The 16,204-nt window shown below is 49.3% G+C and overlaps 1 protein-coding gene across 4 annotated transcripts in view; it reads left to right on the forward strand.

Annotated features, from left to right (window-relative positions):
• SETD5 (SET domain containing 5) overlaps positions 1–16,204 on the forward strand; it is a 74,448-nt gene that overhangs the window by 13,564 nt on the left and 44,680 nt on the right. For all 4 annotated transcript variants that reach the window (XM_048488132.1, XM_048488133.1, XM_048488134.1 and 1 more), the window contains exon 2: positions 14,735–14,909. In XM_048488132.1, coding sequence (XP_048344089.1) covers positions 14,839–14,909 — 71 coding nt within the window. In that variant the 5' untranslated portion in view covers positions 14,735–14,838. The remainder of the gene's footprint in view (positions 1–14,734; positions 14,910–16,204) is intronic.

Here is a 16,204-nt window from a genome sequence, read left to right on the forward strand (position 1 = left end):
TTAAACGACCCAAAGGATTTCAGTGCTTTCACAGCCTTGGGAAAATACAGTAGTCTGCTCAAGTCTGTTTCAGTGGAGGTCTGTGCTTGGAGCCAGAACTTCGGGCAGGTCTCTGCTTGTATCGTTTTACATTAAGTCTGTGCAAGGGCCCAGCCTTCCCTGTTCCCACACGTGGCATGCACCACTCCCCATAGTTGTTTAATATTTGATTTACCTGTTTGTGCTTAGCTGCGCCAGCACTGTAGCTTGTGTGCGAAGAGTTCTGGAGGTCTAATTGCAGAGTGGTCAAAATATCTGAACATACAGCATTCATGTACGTATTAAAGAAGGCAAAGCTGTGCATATTTAAAAGAAGAAGAAGGGGAGTTTGGATTTCTATCCCCCCTTTCTCTCCTGTAGGAGACTCAAAGGGGTTTACAATCTCCTTGCCCTTCCCCCCTCACAACAAACACCCTGTGAGGTGGGCGGGGCTGAGAGAGCGCTGAAAAGCTGTAACTAGCAGAAGGTCACCCAGCTGGCGTGTGTGGGAGTGTACAGGCTAATCTGAATTCCCCAGATAAGCCTCCACAGCTCAGGCGGCAGAGCGGGGAATCAAACCCAGTTCCTCCAGATTAGAATGCACCTGCTGTTAACCACTGCGCCACTGCTGCTCCTTAAGCTTAAATTTGCCCCAGAACACCATTCTAAACAGAAAGGTTCGTGTGGGTGGGAAGGGGAAAGCCGGCTGTGCAGAATGTAGCCTTCTGCCAACACAGCTGAGAAAGCATGGCACTATTCCTGACTTACCTGGGCTGTTAACGTGGCCCCCTTTTTGCCACCCATCTGTGCCCCTGCCTTGTGTTTACTGCATCGATGAGTCATAAAGGTGACCTTAGAAGTCCCACGTCAACTTTTCTTACATACTTCAAGCAGGCTGCAGTTTTAGGTTTTGGTAATACTGATACAGTGGTATGAATAGGATTGGACCTAGTTCTCTGTCAGTTCTCTGTCTTTCCCTCAAATGCTTTGGACTCTTTCCTGTCTGCGTGTCCGAAATCATGCTAACATGTTCCAGTTTAAATTGTGCTTTGGAGGCTTCCAGAGGCACGTGGGATTACAAGAGGACGTCTGTTGATCCAGTTGGTCGCATCTTCCCTTCCTGTCCGTGGAATTTTGCAACTGGTTTGAAGGTCTCTTGCAGTTTGCAATGCCACACTCCCCCCCCCCCCCGATGAAATCCCTATATGTTCTCAAAGCACAATGCAGCAAAAAGGTGCCTTACTGGTAACTTTTAAGAGGAGGGAGAGTTAAAAACAGACATAATGGAAGCAGAGGCTGAACCTTAAGTATGGAGTAGCTGCCACTGCTCCATAATTGCCGTACTGTGTCGTGTTGCCATGGTTCCCTGTGCCGTGTCTCTGCATGGTTTCTGAGAGTGGGGCCAAAGCAGCCAGTCGCAGCAGAGTTGTCGCGTGTGTGTGCGTGCGTGCGTGTGTGTTTGGGGAGTTCAGACTTGCGCTGACAAGGAAGTGAGTGGAGACCGTGCTTTTGGTGTTGAGGCTGGGTATTCCCCGCAGTCCCACCCCAGATCCCGTGTGTCTGTTCCTTTCCCTCTTCCCCAAATGGAGCAAAGTGGGAAGTGTTCGAATGGGACAGGTTTTTGGTTTCTCCCTCTCCGTTGCCCCTCAGTCCCAGGATGATGACATGAAGTGTGGGATTCCTTCCTTTACCAAAGAGCGGGTGGGGTAGCTGTGGGGAAGGGAGGCTGCTGCATTTGGATTGGTCGAGGCGTGTTTTCATCAGAGATCTTTGGCAGACTTGCCATCTGCATCGGCTGTGAATTCTTCTCTCTGGCGCAGACCTTGTTCCTCGGGATTGCATCATCTCTGGGAGAGCAGCCAGGTCCGGAGCACTCGTACAAAGACTTTATGAGGCAGATGCGGCCTGTTCTGTCTCTGAAGCGTTCCTCCTCCTTCCTGCTCATCTTTCCCAGAGGATTCCAGGAAGAGAGCTCGCTCTGAGCGCCTCTCAGTGGGTCAGCTGCCCTTTGGACTCTGAATCCCAGCTGCTTCCTGTACACCTGGCTGATGCAATGTCTGCCTTTGAAACCCCTGCTGGAATTCACTCTGGAGCTGTTTTGTTTGCCTTTTCTGGGAGTGGCCAAGCAGCCAGAGTGTGCCTGTCACATGACGCCCTTGAATTAGAGGCACAAGAAACATACAACTGGTCTTGCAGATGCGGAGCTCCCTCCTTTCAGCCCAGCTGCCGCCTCTGGACAGATTTTGTCTGTGGCCGGCCTTCAGTTGGTGGTGGATGTGTGCGACCACCCTTGGCCTTGTATCCAGAAACTGACTGATCTGTGTGAATTATCCTGGGAATTCTTACGTTGATTTGAGAGTTCCAGTCCAGTTACAGTTGTTGATACCCCTGTTTTTCTATGATCCAGTGGACTGCATGGTTCTTCCAATCACATTGTATATAAAATGGGCATATTAATTAACTAGGGGATGCTGTTCATACGGGTTAAAAACACCTTAAAAGCAAAGATCTTCATTAATTTTCTCCTGGACAGGCTTGTATATCACCCTCATATGTTTCCCACCCCCTCTTTAGCTTTAGATCAGGGGTGTCCAACTCTGGTGCCCCAGATGCTCATGGACTACAATTCCCATCAGCCCCTGCTGGTCCATGAACAAGTGGGGCGCCAGTGTTGGACACCCCTGCTTTAGACAGTGTGATATGTCAGCTTTTTTTTTTTAAAAAAAGTTTTCCTTCATTTCCCTTATTTTAAGCAGTTACTTTAAAAAAACTCTTGTTAATTTTTATGACTATTTTCTTGATCACTGCGTTGGACTGTAGCTCAGCAGCAGAATATGTGCCTCATTTGTGAGATGTCCTCAGTTTTATGGCTGGCGCTTCTGTTCAGGACTCCAGTAGCAAGACCGCCAGACGCTTTGGAGAGCCCAGCCCCGATGCCAGCCAGCCAGCCAGCGTTATCTGCTAGACTAGATGGTCCATTAATCTGACTCATTAGGAACTCTCTTCACATTATTCCTTGACCCCTGTGTGTATCGTGGAGAGAGGTTGGAGGCCAGCGCCTGTGATTTAGTGAATCCCTGCTTCCCAAAATGCAGATTTCTCTCTTGTGGCTACAAAATGATGCGAGAGCATTGCCAGAATATTAGAAATAAGGCTGCAAAGCAGCAAAAAAAAAAAAAAATCAACGACCATAAATTCATTCCAGATGTCAAGAATTTTCAGGAGCTTATTCAGGTTTTCCAGTGTTTGAGGAGAACGACTACTGCACCAAGGAGCCTGTTGGAAAAAAAATGCAGTGCGTCTGGCAACATGCAACTAAAATATGCAAATTAGCTGCAGTCCTCCGGCTTGTATGTAATCTATTTCCAGCATAGCCTTTAGTGCTCAAGTCGCCTCCCCCTGTATTGATGTTCTCTGCCAACTCTGGTTTTATCCGGCTTGCTCTTCACTTTTCTTACCGGTCAGCCTTTCCAAGTTGTTGCCTACTTTAATCGGTCTTCTGCTTTTGCTAAATGCCTTTGCTTCCTAAATAAACAGGGCCAACTTGTCAATTTTTCATTGATAAATTGCAAAATGGGTCTGTAAACCCAGGGATCCTCAATAATGTTTATGCTGAGGCATAGCTTCGTATTTCTTATTTCAGGTGTTTGTCTTGAGCAGAAAGCATTCTCAGCTTTGCAGCTAGATTGACAGCCATAAGTATTGCTTCTCGCTTCAGTTTCTGGACCCGCAGGTATGAGGATGTGCCTGTTTTGCAACAGGGAAGTGGCTATATCTGTGCTCCCAGATTTTTTTTTCTCAGCTTGGCAATGCCTACTTTGGGCAGCCATTCCAAGTGTGAAAGCTGCTCTACAGAGTGACAGTAACAAAATGGTAAAAGGTGCAGAGACTTGGTACTGTCAGAGCTTCCAAGGCCTAAAGCAGTGGGCTGTTCTCTGCCCTGCTGCCTCTTCCGTGAGGGTCTTTCAGGTGCATTGTTCCTTGTGTTTGCGTTTTTAACTGTATGCAGGCAGCCTCTTTTGCTGCTTCCTGCTGCTCTAAAACCACCCCAGTGGTTGTGTAGCTGTAGTTAATATCAAGCTAAGATCTAGGCCACCTTGTGCTGGCCTCCTCTGTAGCTGTCGTCCCTCCCACTGAATGTGGTCTGGGGAAAATGAATCCAGAAGCGTTGGCTGCATTTTTCCTGTTTGATTCTTGTCTGTGGTGTGTTTCTAATATTATGCAGGATTCCTCTGACTTTGTTTCTTGTTAATTGAAGTTTAATGGCTGCACATGTCTTTTCTCTCTTGGCCGCTGAACCCAATCTGGTCCTTCGGGTTAACGCCATTTGCCTCTTTCTCGGATTCGGTGTGGCCTGTGTTCCCCCAACCAGGCTAGTCAGTATGTTTTCAAAGCAAGCTTTAGAAGGAAGGCAGACTTTTTAAAAATTGTGTGTTGCTCTTCATGTCCTCTTAATTTCTGCTGAGCTGCGAAAACCGTATGCAGTGGGTGCTTCTGAGAAGGTTAATGAAGCCTGCCTTTGTGGCTAGTAATGGCTCCTCCCTCATCCCCTTTCATGGTTGTTGCCACGGTGTCCCCAGAATGGATTGGTTTGGGCTGTAGGAGGTGCCAGTTCAAAGACCCTGGTCATCTGACATTTATTGGTTGAACTGGTGACTGGTTCTGTGTCTCAGCCTAATTTATCTCAGGAGGGAAGTATGACATAAGAATACCCTGATCTTGAGGTTTTGGGACAAAGTGTGGTAATGTCTGGGTTTTTTTGTTTGTTCTATTTTTGTGACTGATTTCAATACCTTGTTAGATAGGTGAAGCCTGTAAAGCAGTGGTTCTCAACCTTCCTAATGCCATGACCCTTTAATACAGTTCCTCATGTTATGGTGACCCCCAACCTTAACATTTATCCATTTTACAGATGGAGAACACTGATGCAGAGAGTCTTAGGCGACCCCTGTGAAAAGGTCATTCGACCCCCAGGTTGAGAACCACTGCTGTAAAGGAAGGTGCCTGCAAACAGTGTTCCACATTTTGGAACTGAGTTATGAGGAAGTAATGCTTGTAGTGATGTAGGTCTTGGATAAAATTGGTAGATCAGAGGATTTCAGTTTCTGTTCCACAATACTGTACCTAGCTTGTTCATAGGGTCTTGGGAGGTCTTGCAGGGGAAGGAGATGTCAGGGAACATGCAGTCTTGTGATTTCATTCTCTGCAACGGGTGGATCCTAGGAAGGCCTTCACAATACATTTGAACAAAGCTTAGTTTACATTTGCAGTCTGTGTGTATTTGACTGCCTACTAAAATACCTTGTGGAGCGTGAATAAGGTATGAAGGGCTCAGTATCTTTATTTCACTAGTTTCTTGCTGGGTAGCAGAGCCAGTGGGGCCCTATCCTAGGGAGCCTGGGATTGTTAAACATCAGTAATGGAACCTGTGTGCCTCCAAGAGCACTGAAGGTTTGACTGAGCAGACTGTTCATTCTGCCCAAAATGTGAAGCCTAGTTTAACTTGTAATGTAGAAAATCTCTATCCTCTATTCATGTAAAACGGAGCCTCAACCCATTCCCAAAGTATACAGCAGTGGCTCCCAACTTTTTTTGCTCACATACCCCTTGCCAACAATTGTACCCCCCATATTAACAGATCCGTTATGTAACTTTTTCCCGCGTCCCCCAGGTTGGAAACCACCGATCTACAGGAACTTGAAGGAAAAATACCCCTTTCACACATATCCAGCAGAGTAGAAAAACTCGGGGGGGACCGACCAGAACAAGGGAGGAGGAGGAGAAAAGGTAGTGGCGAGGGAGCTGTGGGAGTTTTCCTGCAGGGAAGAGGCTGGAGTGATTTCCGCATTGCTGCTGCCATGCAAGTTCAGTTCAGAGGCAGTAAAGCTTCCGCATGGCAGGATTCCCTCCCATTCTCCCTGACACGGGCTCCCTGCTGTGAGTCCCCCTGCGCACACTCCCACCGCCACAGGTTCTCTCCCCGCTCATTATTTAAAATCAGCCATTGAATATTGCTCTATAATTGGTATAACCCAGGGGTAGGGAACCTTTAACACTCAAAGAGCCATTTGGACCCGTTTTCCACAGGAAAATAAAACACTTGGAGCCGCAAATAATTTTTGACATTTAAAATAAAGATAACACTATATATACAGGGTTTTTTTTACATTTTACTCCGCTCATTCTGAGAAGCATATGGATGCGCCCGCCCTGCTGCCTGCAGGGCAGGCAAGGATGAAGTCGGTGGCTTGGCCTCGCCAGCCGCCGGGAAAGCACCTGCCCCGCTCCAACGGGGCAGGTGAGAGGGGAAGCCCGCGGCGCGGCCCAGCCAACCGTGGGCAGTTGGTGTGCCCGCCCAGCTGCCTGCAGAGCAGGCAAGGATGGGGCCGGTGGCTCGGCTCGTGGAGCCACAGTGCAAGGGCAGAAGAGCCGCATGCGGCTCTCGAGCCGCAGGTTCCCTACCCCTGGTATAACCTGACAGGCACATTCTTGTAATAATATAACACTTCTCCAACCTGATTGGTTAAGAGCCCCTTCCCTGACCAAGGAAGGAAAAATGGCTGCCGGGTGGGGAGTTCCGGAGAGAGTGGCAGCTATCAAAGTACGATTGGGAATTTCGACCTTTGCCGCCTATTAGGTCTGGGAAAGATCAGACAAAAGCTGGAGGAAAGTGTTGAATGCTCCATGGATGCTGTGGAGAAGTAGGGGAAAAGCTGCTTTCCAAAAGCATCAGAGTTCAGGGAAATCACCTGCATGGCAAAGGTCTAACACATCTGTTTCCACTTCCCAAACCCAAAAGGGCACAATAGGAGTAGGAAACGGCTCTCAGAAAAGGAAGAAAGAGTCCCTCATTCCAGTCTCTAGTTTCTGTTTTACATAGGTCTTGGATGAGTCAAGTCCTGCAGTCCCTGTTCCCTACTGAACATTACCCTCTAGCCCCGTGGTGGTGAACCTATGGCACTCCAGATGGCCTTGCTGTCAGGGCTGATGGGAATTGTAGTCCATGAACATCTGGAGTGCCATAGGTTCACCACCACTAACCCTTCTTCAACACCCTTGCTTTATCTGCCCTGCCCTCTCACCACCCCAAATCTCCCATCACAGGTGCTGTCTTCCCACCCCAAATCTCCCGACAGGTTGGGTTGCCAGTGGCAGGTGGACCCTGGAGATCTCCTGGTCTTGCAAACAAATCTCCTCAGATTAATGTCCCTGAAGAAGACAGCAGCTTTGGAGAGGGGACTCTGTGTGGCATTACCCCCAGCTGAGGTCCTTCCCCGTCTAAATTCTGCCCTCCCCAGACTCCACCCCCCAAGTCTCTAGGAATTTCTCTACCCTCATTTCCTCAGAAAATCCCGCCTCCTGCTGTTTAGATCCTCTTTCGTACAGGTCTTAGGAGGGTCGAGTGCCAGTCCCTGGTGCTTACTGAACAAGCCCTTTTCCCGGTTTCCTTAGTTCTTTCTTCAACACCCCTGCTGTATCTGCCCCATCCTTCCACCACCCCAAATCTCCCCATTTAATACTCGCCTTCCAAGCTCCCTCAGCCCTTTGTTCCACACCCCTCCCTGCAAAGTCTCACCCTCAGCCCCTTCCTTCTCCCCACCTTTCTGCATCCACTCAATGCTTCTCCCACCCAAATTTCTCCACCAGACCCCAGCATTCCCTTCCTCCTTCTGTTTCTGCTTGTTCTGTCTCCCCTCATCTTTCCTCTCTTTCATGCAACTGCCTCTCCGCCATAAGTGTGTCTCAAGCCTGCAGTCATTTGAGCCCTGTCCACTTTCCAAAGGTGCTGGGTTTGGGTCTTGCTGCCAATCCCACTGAAGGGATCTCCTGGTTCCTCGCATAGGGCCCAGGCATTGATGCAAGGGGTTGGGACCCATTGCGGAAAGCTGATTTAGTGGTGCTCTTTAACCTCACCTCATGGTGTGTCCCCCTCTTTTATTTTTTTGCGTTTCCCCCATCCCTGTTGAATTCACCATCCAGATTTGAGGCCAGGAGCACCTTGGAGACCCACAAGACTTCTGGCACAGGAGCTTTGAGAGTCTTGCCTCTGAAAAACTGCCTTCGAGTTCAGCCAGTTCCCACCCATCTGCCTCCTGATGGCTATGTGGAGCAGCTTCTGAATAGTCCCACAATGGTGGCAGGCACCACCTCCACTGCTGGACCTGCTGCTTGGGGTGAACTGCGGGTGGCCCTCCCTCCGCAGCTGCTGACAGTCCACCACACCATGTTGCCCCTGGGGCTGCAGCATTGGGAACTCTATTCCCCTGTCCCCAGGCTGGAGGACGAGGCAAGCTCACCTGGGAGGGCAGGAGAACAGGTGGTGGCGAGCAGGTGGGGCCAGGACAGTGCAGCAATGGGCAGCAGCAGTGGCTTAAGGGTGACAGAGGCACTGAAGATGGCCAGCACACAGGAGGGGAAGACATGGGCCACCCTTTCCCTCCCTACCACCATCAAAGTATTTTTCCTACACCCCCCTCAAAACTCTGCTGGGACCTGCTGGTGTATAGGAAAAGGGGGGTTCTGTAGATCAGTGAGTGAATTTAGCATAAATCTGCTGCAGAGGTGCTAAGGGAGAGGAATTTGGCCACCTGAGCCAGCTGGAAAAAATCTGCTGAGCATCTGTTGCTCCCCTTTTAGGTACCTTGGAGAAGCGCCGAGGTGCAAGCCAAAGAGTTCTTAGTCCACACACAAGGAGTCACAGGTTCATTTGGTATCGAGATTTCTGTAGAGAACCTTGGCTGCCCAGAACATCCGGGAGGTCAAGTATCAGCCCCTGGCCACTGTTTCTCCTCACCAGCAAGCTGAGTTGTGAAGCAACCTGAAGGCTGCCCCGACACCTCTGAGGGAAGGTGGTCAAAGGCATCTTCCCACTCCATCCTCCTGCTAAAGAACTGTCCACTGTTATTGTTTAGCTTATTACATTCCCTTATTATTGTTTAGCTTATGACATTCCCTCCCCATTGGGGTCCCACTTGGTGGGGGAGAAAGGTGGGATATAAATACTTAAATCTGGTCGGAGCATTCCTCTTCCACAGCATTAAAAATATAAAGCAAGCCAAAGTCCACGATCAAATCAAGCGCCCTTATCCAGGCACTGATGTTTTCTTCAGGGCTCGACAGATCCCAGATGTCAGGTTGCCTGCCATGGTTCCTAGACATGTCGTTGTGATGCCTAGTCTTCTCAGCAGTGATTTCATTGTAGTGGCTCTTGGTTCTCCGCTGTGAAAAGGCAAAGCTTGCTTATAATTTCAGTTTGGTTGTATGCCGTAAAAAGGCATCCACGTGAAGTTTGCATTATAGTTCCAGCTTAGGCTGTTCAACCAGCATGATTGGATAGGAATGTGTTTCTGTTTTTTTCAAGTTGGTATTTCCCCCCCTCCCTTAACTGACCTGTTTAGCTATAAGTTGCTATCTGGATGTTTTGAAATAAAATGACGGAAAGTGCGTAGCTGAAGGAAAGTGTGTAGTGAGAAGAAGGGGTTTGAGGTGAAGTAGGAGGAGGGGCAGGGAAAGAGGAGCTGAGGTAGGAGAACCAGGGGGGGAAATACTTTCATAAAAATATGCAGGAAATCCTGGATACCAACTTCTGGGACAGGGGAGTGAAGCAGATAAGGAAGCTTTGGAGTGTAGAGCCCCTGTGTGAGTGTGAGATACCAGTGGGTGTTCCCATGAAATCAGAAAGTTCTGCTCTCGTTAACAGTTTTTTCCCCAGTATATTTTCCATGTGCACAACAATGCGTTCGAACAATGGTTGGTTGCATAATGCTGTTACTCAGATGTGAAAGAACTGGTGCCACCTAACTTTTTAATGGATGGGTTTAAAAATCACGGATGTTTTTTTTGGGGGGGGGGGGAATGCAACAAATTTGAGCCTGTTCCTCTTTAATCTTCACCTCTGGATAAGGGATGGAAACTTGTTTTAAAATCTGATATTCACAACTCTGGAACAGCCCTTTCAGGCCTCACAGAAATTCTTCGGGACATGTGACTCGCGCATTCTGTCACCACCCTATTTATGCTGTTAATACATAATTCTATTCATTTTTCATACACAACCAGACAGACAAGCTCTGAATAATGTGTTTCCCTGATTAATTGTAGAATGTGATCAGGAGATCCAAGGGTGACTGGCAGATCCCTACAATCTATTGCAGTAAGGTGAATATAAACCCAGACCTCCAAAGTACGTTTGCCTTCCTACATTTCTTTTCTCTGAAGGACACCTAGGGCTGCTGGTATTGCAATGAATGACTTTCACGTTTCAAGTCTGGTTCTGCCTTCACCGGCTTTGTTAGTAGTGACTGTTCTGCTCTCTGTTAGGTTTTCAGTTGATAACTGTTTATCTTAAAAGAGACAGAAGCCATTGACTTAATTGGCCATAGTGACAGAAGTTTGGCCAATTCTTAGGTTTATATTTTTCTCCAAATAAGTTCCTAATGTATCTATAGCTTCATGTGGTTGGCATCAAGTACATGGTTAAAACTGTAAACAGCTGGGATATTATTGATTAGAAACACGTTCACTGCATGGGAGCCACTGAGTGCAGTGATGTAAGAGCTCCAGGATTGTGGGTTAACATCATAGGTTATCTGCGTAGCTGTGTGTGAAACTGTAAAAATGTTGCTAACCACAAACTGAAGGGTAAGCATCCCTTCAGTTGGCTTCTGCTGCCTTCTGTGATCTTGTAACACAAGTATCAGCATGGTTTCCCCCAGTGGGGAAAAAATGAATGGGTTCTTTCAATTCCATTCTCCCAGCCACAAGGCGATGATTACAATGTCCTTGTGTTAAAATATGTGTTTTGAGGACGGCTGTGCAAAATCCATGTGGACTTCTTACGCCCTCCTTTTCCACGTGAATGTTACGATGAGTTCAATACCTTCCCCGCCACACACAGCTGGACAATTCTTGGAGTGACCGTTTCCTGTGTCATGTCTGATGAGGAAGTGAAGTCACTGTGTATGCTGGGATGGGGGGGGGGAGTCATGCAGATTAGAGAGAGGCCTCCCCATCGTTTTGAAAACAATCCTGTCCATCTCTCTAGGAGCAATCAGAAGAAAACTGCAATGGCCAACACCCCCCTCCCTCCTTTCTTTTCAAGATTGATCAGGGTATTGTTGTTGCTCAATGTTAGAATCGTCTAAGAATGGTCAGGGCTTTGTATTTGATACATTAGGAACACTAAAGAGAATTCTAATGACTGTGCATCCCTCTGTAGTCCCTATCTGGGACTCAGGGTAGGTTGGAAGCCCTGCCCCTTCTTTTTGAGAATTCAGTCACAAAACTCATGATGTTTAGCAGAAAAGGATTAAGCCCCCACAGAGCAGCCCTTTTTTGGCTCAAACCCAGACTATTCCAGAGCAGGGGGCGGGGTCACGCCTTCATTGTCTTATTGTTTTTACGGACAAAACTTTTCAGCCATGTCTTCGTTTCGCCCTCAAAGGCTCAGCAGCATCGGTCAGATGAGAGTTCAGAATAAAGGGCGAGGTTTGAAACAGAGATTGCACTATTCTGCTCCTCTTGCGTCTTGCACACTGAGGAGGCTGCCTCCAGTTTGGTAGCTGTGGTCTTGGCTTCCAGATGCCTCGCTTCTCCTTCTGAGCCAGGCCATTTTCACACAGCATCTCTAGGCGTGAATTGATGCTGCCGCCGCCGCCGGCCTCCCCAAATTTATCCGTCAAATCGTTTCAGTCTCCCTCTTCCAAAAACCTTTCAATGCCCACTTCTGCAGCCCCCTCCCTGGATGTCTGGAGCCTCTGCTCATTGGCTGTGTCGGTTGCTAGCTTTGCCCAGCTGCAGCCGAGGCGACTCCGAGGCCTTGGAAAATTTGTCAGATTCCCACAGAAGGCATAAATTGTGGCAGAAATGCTACTGGTGCTCGGCAGGAGCCACAGCTGTGGCTGCAGGGGAGCTGCCCGTCTCCTGCCCCTGCCCGCACTGTGGCATAGCACGATTGCACAGGATGGATGAGGCTTTCCGCTGAATGAGTAAGTTCGCTAATCCTGGCTGCTATCGGTTATAAGCTCTGCCTGCGCTACATAATTCTGTCCTCATGAGCCAGAAAACTCCTCACCTGCTTTCTCTGGATTTTTGTTTGTCTACCAAGCCTTTTGTTTGTCTTCCTCGCCTTTGGAATGGTGAACTATTCGTTCAGGAGTCACCGTGCTCTGGGCAGTGGTGTGGAGCACATTGCTGGGGCCTGGGGTTGGCAGGGAAGGCGAGCCAGTGTGGCGTATTGGATGAGAGTGTCAGATTCACATCTGGGAGACCCAGCTTCAGATTCCCACTCCGCCATGGAGGTGTGTTGGGTGACCAGGAGCCGACGGTACACTTTCAGCCCAACCTGTTTCACAGGGTCGTAGGGAGAATACAAGGGAGGAGGGGAGAACTGCTTTTGGTTCCCACTGGGGAGGAAGGTGGCAGAGAAGTGGCATTTTGGAAAAAAAGGGGATCCAGGAGAGGGGCAACTCTCGCTCTTTCATTCTGCAGAAGAGCATGTTCAATAGGGCAAAGGGGATGGGAATTCTGGATGTTTGCTTTGGCTTTGCAGTCCTCCTGATTCCCCGTCAAGATGAGTCAAAGCCGCTAAACCAAAACCAACAGGACTTCCTGTTGTTGTGTGCCCAGCTCTGAGAAAGAAGTGGCTTTCAAAGAGGGGGGGTTTCCACCATTCTGTGTGCCATGGCCCCCTTTCCAAACTTCCTTTCAGTGCCTTCGTGGATCCACATGTGTATACTGGCAAACCTGAAAGGGATCCTTTGGCTTAGCAGGCTGAAGTGCAATTATTCTGAGTGCCCGGGTGGCTCACATTCACAGTGGAACAGCCGTGAGAAACTCAATACAGGACTTGGACCTGCAAAGCAAGTCTGTGATCATCCATTCTCGCAGCAAACGGATATACTCACGCTCCGGCCCTAGCGTGCCAGTTACATTGTCCCTTCGCAGGAGTGTTGCCGAGCGCACGGAGCACAGCCCCTGATCCTGGGTGTTCCTTTTATGGCTGCAGATGGCTCTCTTGTCTGCACAGGAACACTCGAATTCTCGGCCCCTCCCGACGGAATGATGTGATCCCCGCCTCCCCGCCCCCTTTCAGAGGAGAACAAGCCATAGTCTTTTCTAGGCCGGCCTATCAGAGAAAGTGGCGCGTGACGTGGCTCACTTGCTGTGAGATGGGAGTTGAAGTTCCAGGCTGTCAGCATTTCTCGTCACCTCTGCCCGACAGATACGGAGAACTGCCAGTCTTGTTTTCTCACCCTCAGCTGTGTCAGTGGCATGACTTCCCTGAACACTGGGAAGGAAATTCAGAGGGATGCAGCCAGAGAGAGAAAAAAATAGGCCATCTGGTGGCGCCTGCTTTCTTCCCCGACGAGTTGCATGAAAAGCACCCCTGCCCCCACACATGGGTAGTTTTTGGAAGGAGAGGTTCTTGAAAGGCTACTAAAATGATAGCAGCTGTTCTTTGTGGTAGGAACATGGAGAGCGTGCAATGTTTTAGCATGGGAAAAAGAATTACTCAGTTGGCAAAACAGCTTTCGGTGCTGTAGGGTGTCATGCAGGGGTTTTAATTGAGCTTTCTCAAGCCCGGCCACACTTGGCTGTGAACTGTCTCCACCTGCTCTAATCTACAAGTTACTGCCCTTCTCCGCACCCCCGCACCCCCCCCCCCAAAAAAAAGCTTGTGAGCAGGCGTGGCTCCCATGAGCATTCAGAGGTTTGTGCTCCGAAGTCTGCAGCTGTGAAGCTATCCCCAAAGGGCAAAATCCCTGCCCAGCCCTGGATGCATCCGTGAGGCACAGGCAAGATGGAGACGAGCCTGCGAGCTCTGCAGAGGCAGGACTGAACAGGTTGAAGGCGAGACTTGCCACCCATGACAGACTGCCTTTGTGGCCCTGCTGTCTTTGATCTCACCTTGGCATCTGTGTCGGGGCGGCTTCTCTGCGGACTTCTTGTGCTTAGTTACGGATGCCAGAGTGTACACAGTGTTAGATCTGGGTGGATGTGTAACTGTGTGTATGAATTGCTGCTTTTCCGTGCAGAGGGCATGGAAGTGGGAAGCCCCGGCTTTTTAAAAATCGCGTCTGCTTTGTGTTTTTTCTGAGAAAAGCAGCTTTAATCCACGTACTGTGCCCAGGTTGTTGTGAAGCACAGGTGTGTTGTATAGTGGAGGTGCCACTTTGATCTCTTGGGATTCCGTTCACTGCGACCTTCTGAGCCCAGCCTGTTGCCCTTTCAGATGCGCCTTCTGGTCCCAAGTGGGGTTTGGGAGGATGAGTTCCGTGTCTGATCAACAGGGTTGTCTTGGGAACAATAATAATCGCTGTAGAAGTGAATGATTTGCTCTCTCTCTCTTTTTTTGTTTATGTCCTTTCTGTCTTGCTGCTGTGGGATCGTCTGCCTCTTCCGTACTGTGCTCTGCCTCCCCTACTGGCAGTCCTGCCCACGTGACTGTCTCTTGCAAGACAGGCCTGCAGGCCTCTCGCCTGTGCTCAGCTGTGGCACGAGGAAACCTCTGCATGTCGTGAAGAAGGTGGCCATGTTTGAGAGGAGACGATGTCAAAGTAATGCGGAGATAAGGGGGCAGCAGGCACCCCCCTGAAGTCATTCCCCTTTTTTTAGCGTGCCCTCCGCCAAGTTTGGAATAATGTGTAGAATAAACCGTGTGTCTGTGGCAGTGGTAAACAGCAACACAAAGCCCTGCTTCTTTTCCCCTTGACAGGTTTCCCCATGTCCGTGACGTGCTGGCCGAGGCTCTGCGGCTGCTCCCCGCCCTTGGAGCTGCTAGTTGCTACCCTTTGGACTCCGTGATCCCTGACGAACGTCATGAGCATTGCAATCCCTCTGGGAGTCACCACACCAGATACATCTTATTCAGATATGGCTGCCGGATCTGAGTAAGTGCTGCTTTGCCTGCTAGTGCACGGAGGGCATGATGGAGCCAGGGGCGTGACTCCAGCTTGCCTGGGGTGGAAGGAAATAGCTCTCTTTGCCACAGATCAGGCGCCTACAGAGAGATGCCCGGTGCTTGTTAGATCAAGAAGAGGATCTCAGCTCCTTTCGCTTCAACTTGCATCCGAGACGAAGTGCTTGCACAGGGTGCTGCTTTCCTAAAAATCTGTCAAATTCCCTGTTGATCTTTCACATTTGTTTGGTTGATGTGCGTGAAGCCGAATAGGAGCCTTGGCAGTACTCTGGTATCCCTCCTCTATAGCTTGAGGTTCATGGCACTAATGCTGATGCCTGCATGATGGGAGCAAAAAGGCTCTTTCCACTGGAGGCAGAGGACATCTTGATGGGTGTTACCCAACCCATTCTCAGGGAGGCAGGAACTTGAAACTTGTCACTTCCTGGGAACTGCTTGGGCGCCCATCTTGGACCAGTTTAATTCCTGCCTCATCAGGGAGAGCAGCTCCTTATCTAGGCTCTGCTACATTGCTCTTAATTTACCTTTTTTCCTTACCTTACCTCATCTGAATTAACTCCTTTCCTCGCTTCCCCCCCCCCCCCTCATCCTCTTCACCTCCCTCCCCTCCATGGCAGATTTACCCAGCGGGGCTCCAGGACCTAAGCAGCCTCAAATGGCCGCCAAATCCTTCTCACCGGACAAGGAAGTATTTGTCCGCTCGCTGGCGCAACGCACATGGGCGGCTTCCAAGGGCGCGGACCGGGATAAACTGGTCCCCACCCAGAAGAAGGCCAACAGAACCGACAAGCAAGCCCCGATCGAGACTGGAACCCGCCATTTTCCCATCACAATTTTTTTGGGTGGATTTTTACTCATTAGTATTTCTGCCTCTGTTTCTCACCCCCTCCCCTCCACCCTTTGGCTGGCAGGAAATGTTCCTGTGGTATATACCATAACCAATAGTTAAAGGACCCTAATGCAGTGCTTACAGGAGGGAAATCTTCCAAGCTGATTTCATCAGCAAGCAGAGTCAAGACCTGAGGAGAGGGTTATGCCTTGTTTGAGTTCATGGCCTTGTTTTGAGTGATTTTGTCACAAGTGGGGCAGGAAGGCCAGCCAACTGCTTGGCTGACCTGTTCAGTATTTGAGGCTGCTTCACTTTCCTTTGCAGGGCTTTGGTCTATATTGGACATCTCTTCCTCTTTTGCATTCTTTGTATATTCAGATACATGGAGTGGAGACAGACTTCCCATGCTGATTTTGTGGTGCAAAACGCATTGTTGA

This window comes from Sphaerodactylus townsendi, linkage group LG03 (genome assembly GCF_021028975.2).
Source record: "Sphaerodactylus townsendi isolate TG3544 linkage group LG03, MPM_Stown_v2.3, whole genome shotgun sequence".
NCBI lineage: Eukaryota > Metazoa > Chordata > Lepidosauria > Squamata > Sphaerodactylidae > Sphaerodactylus > Sphaerodactylus townsendi.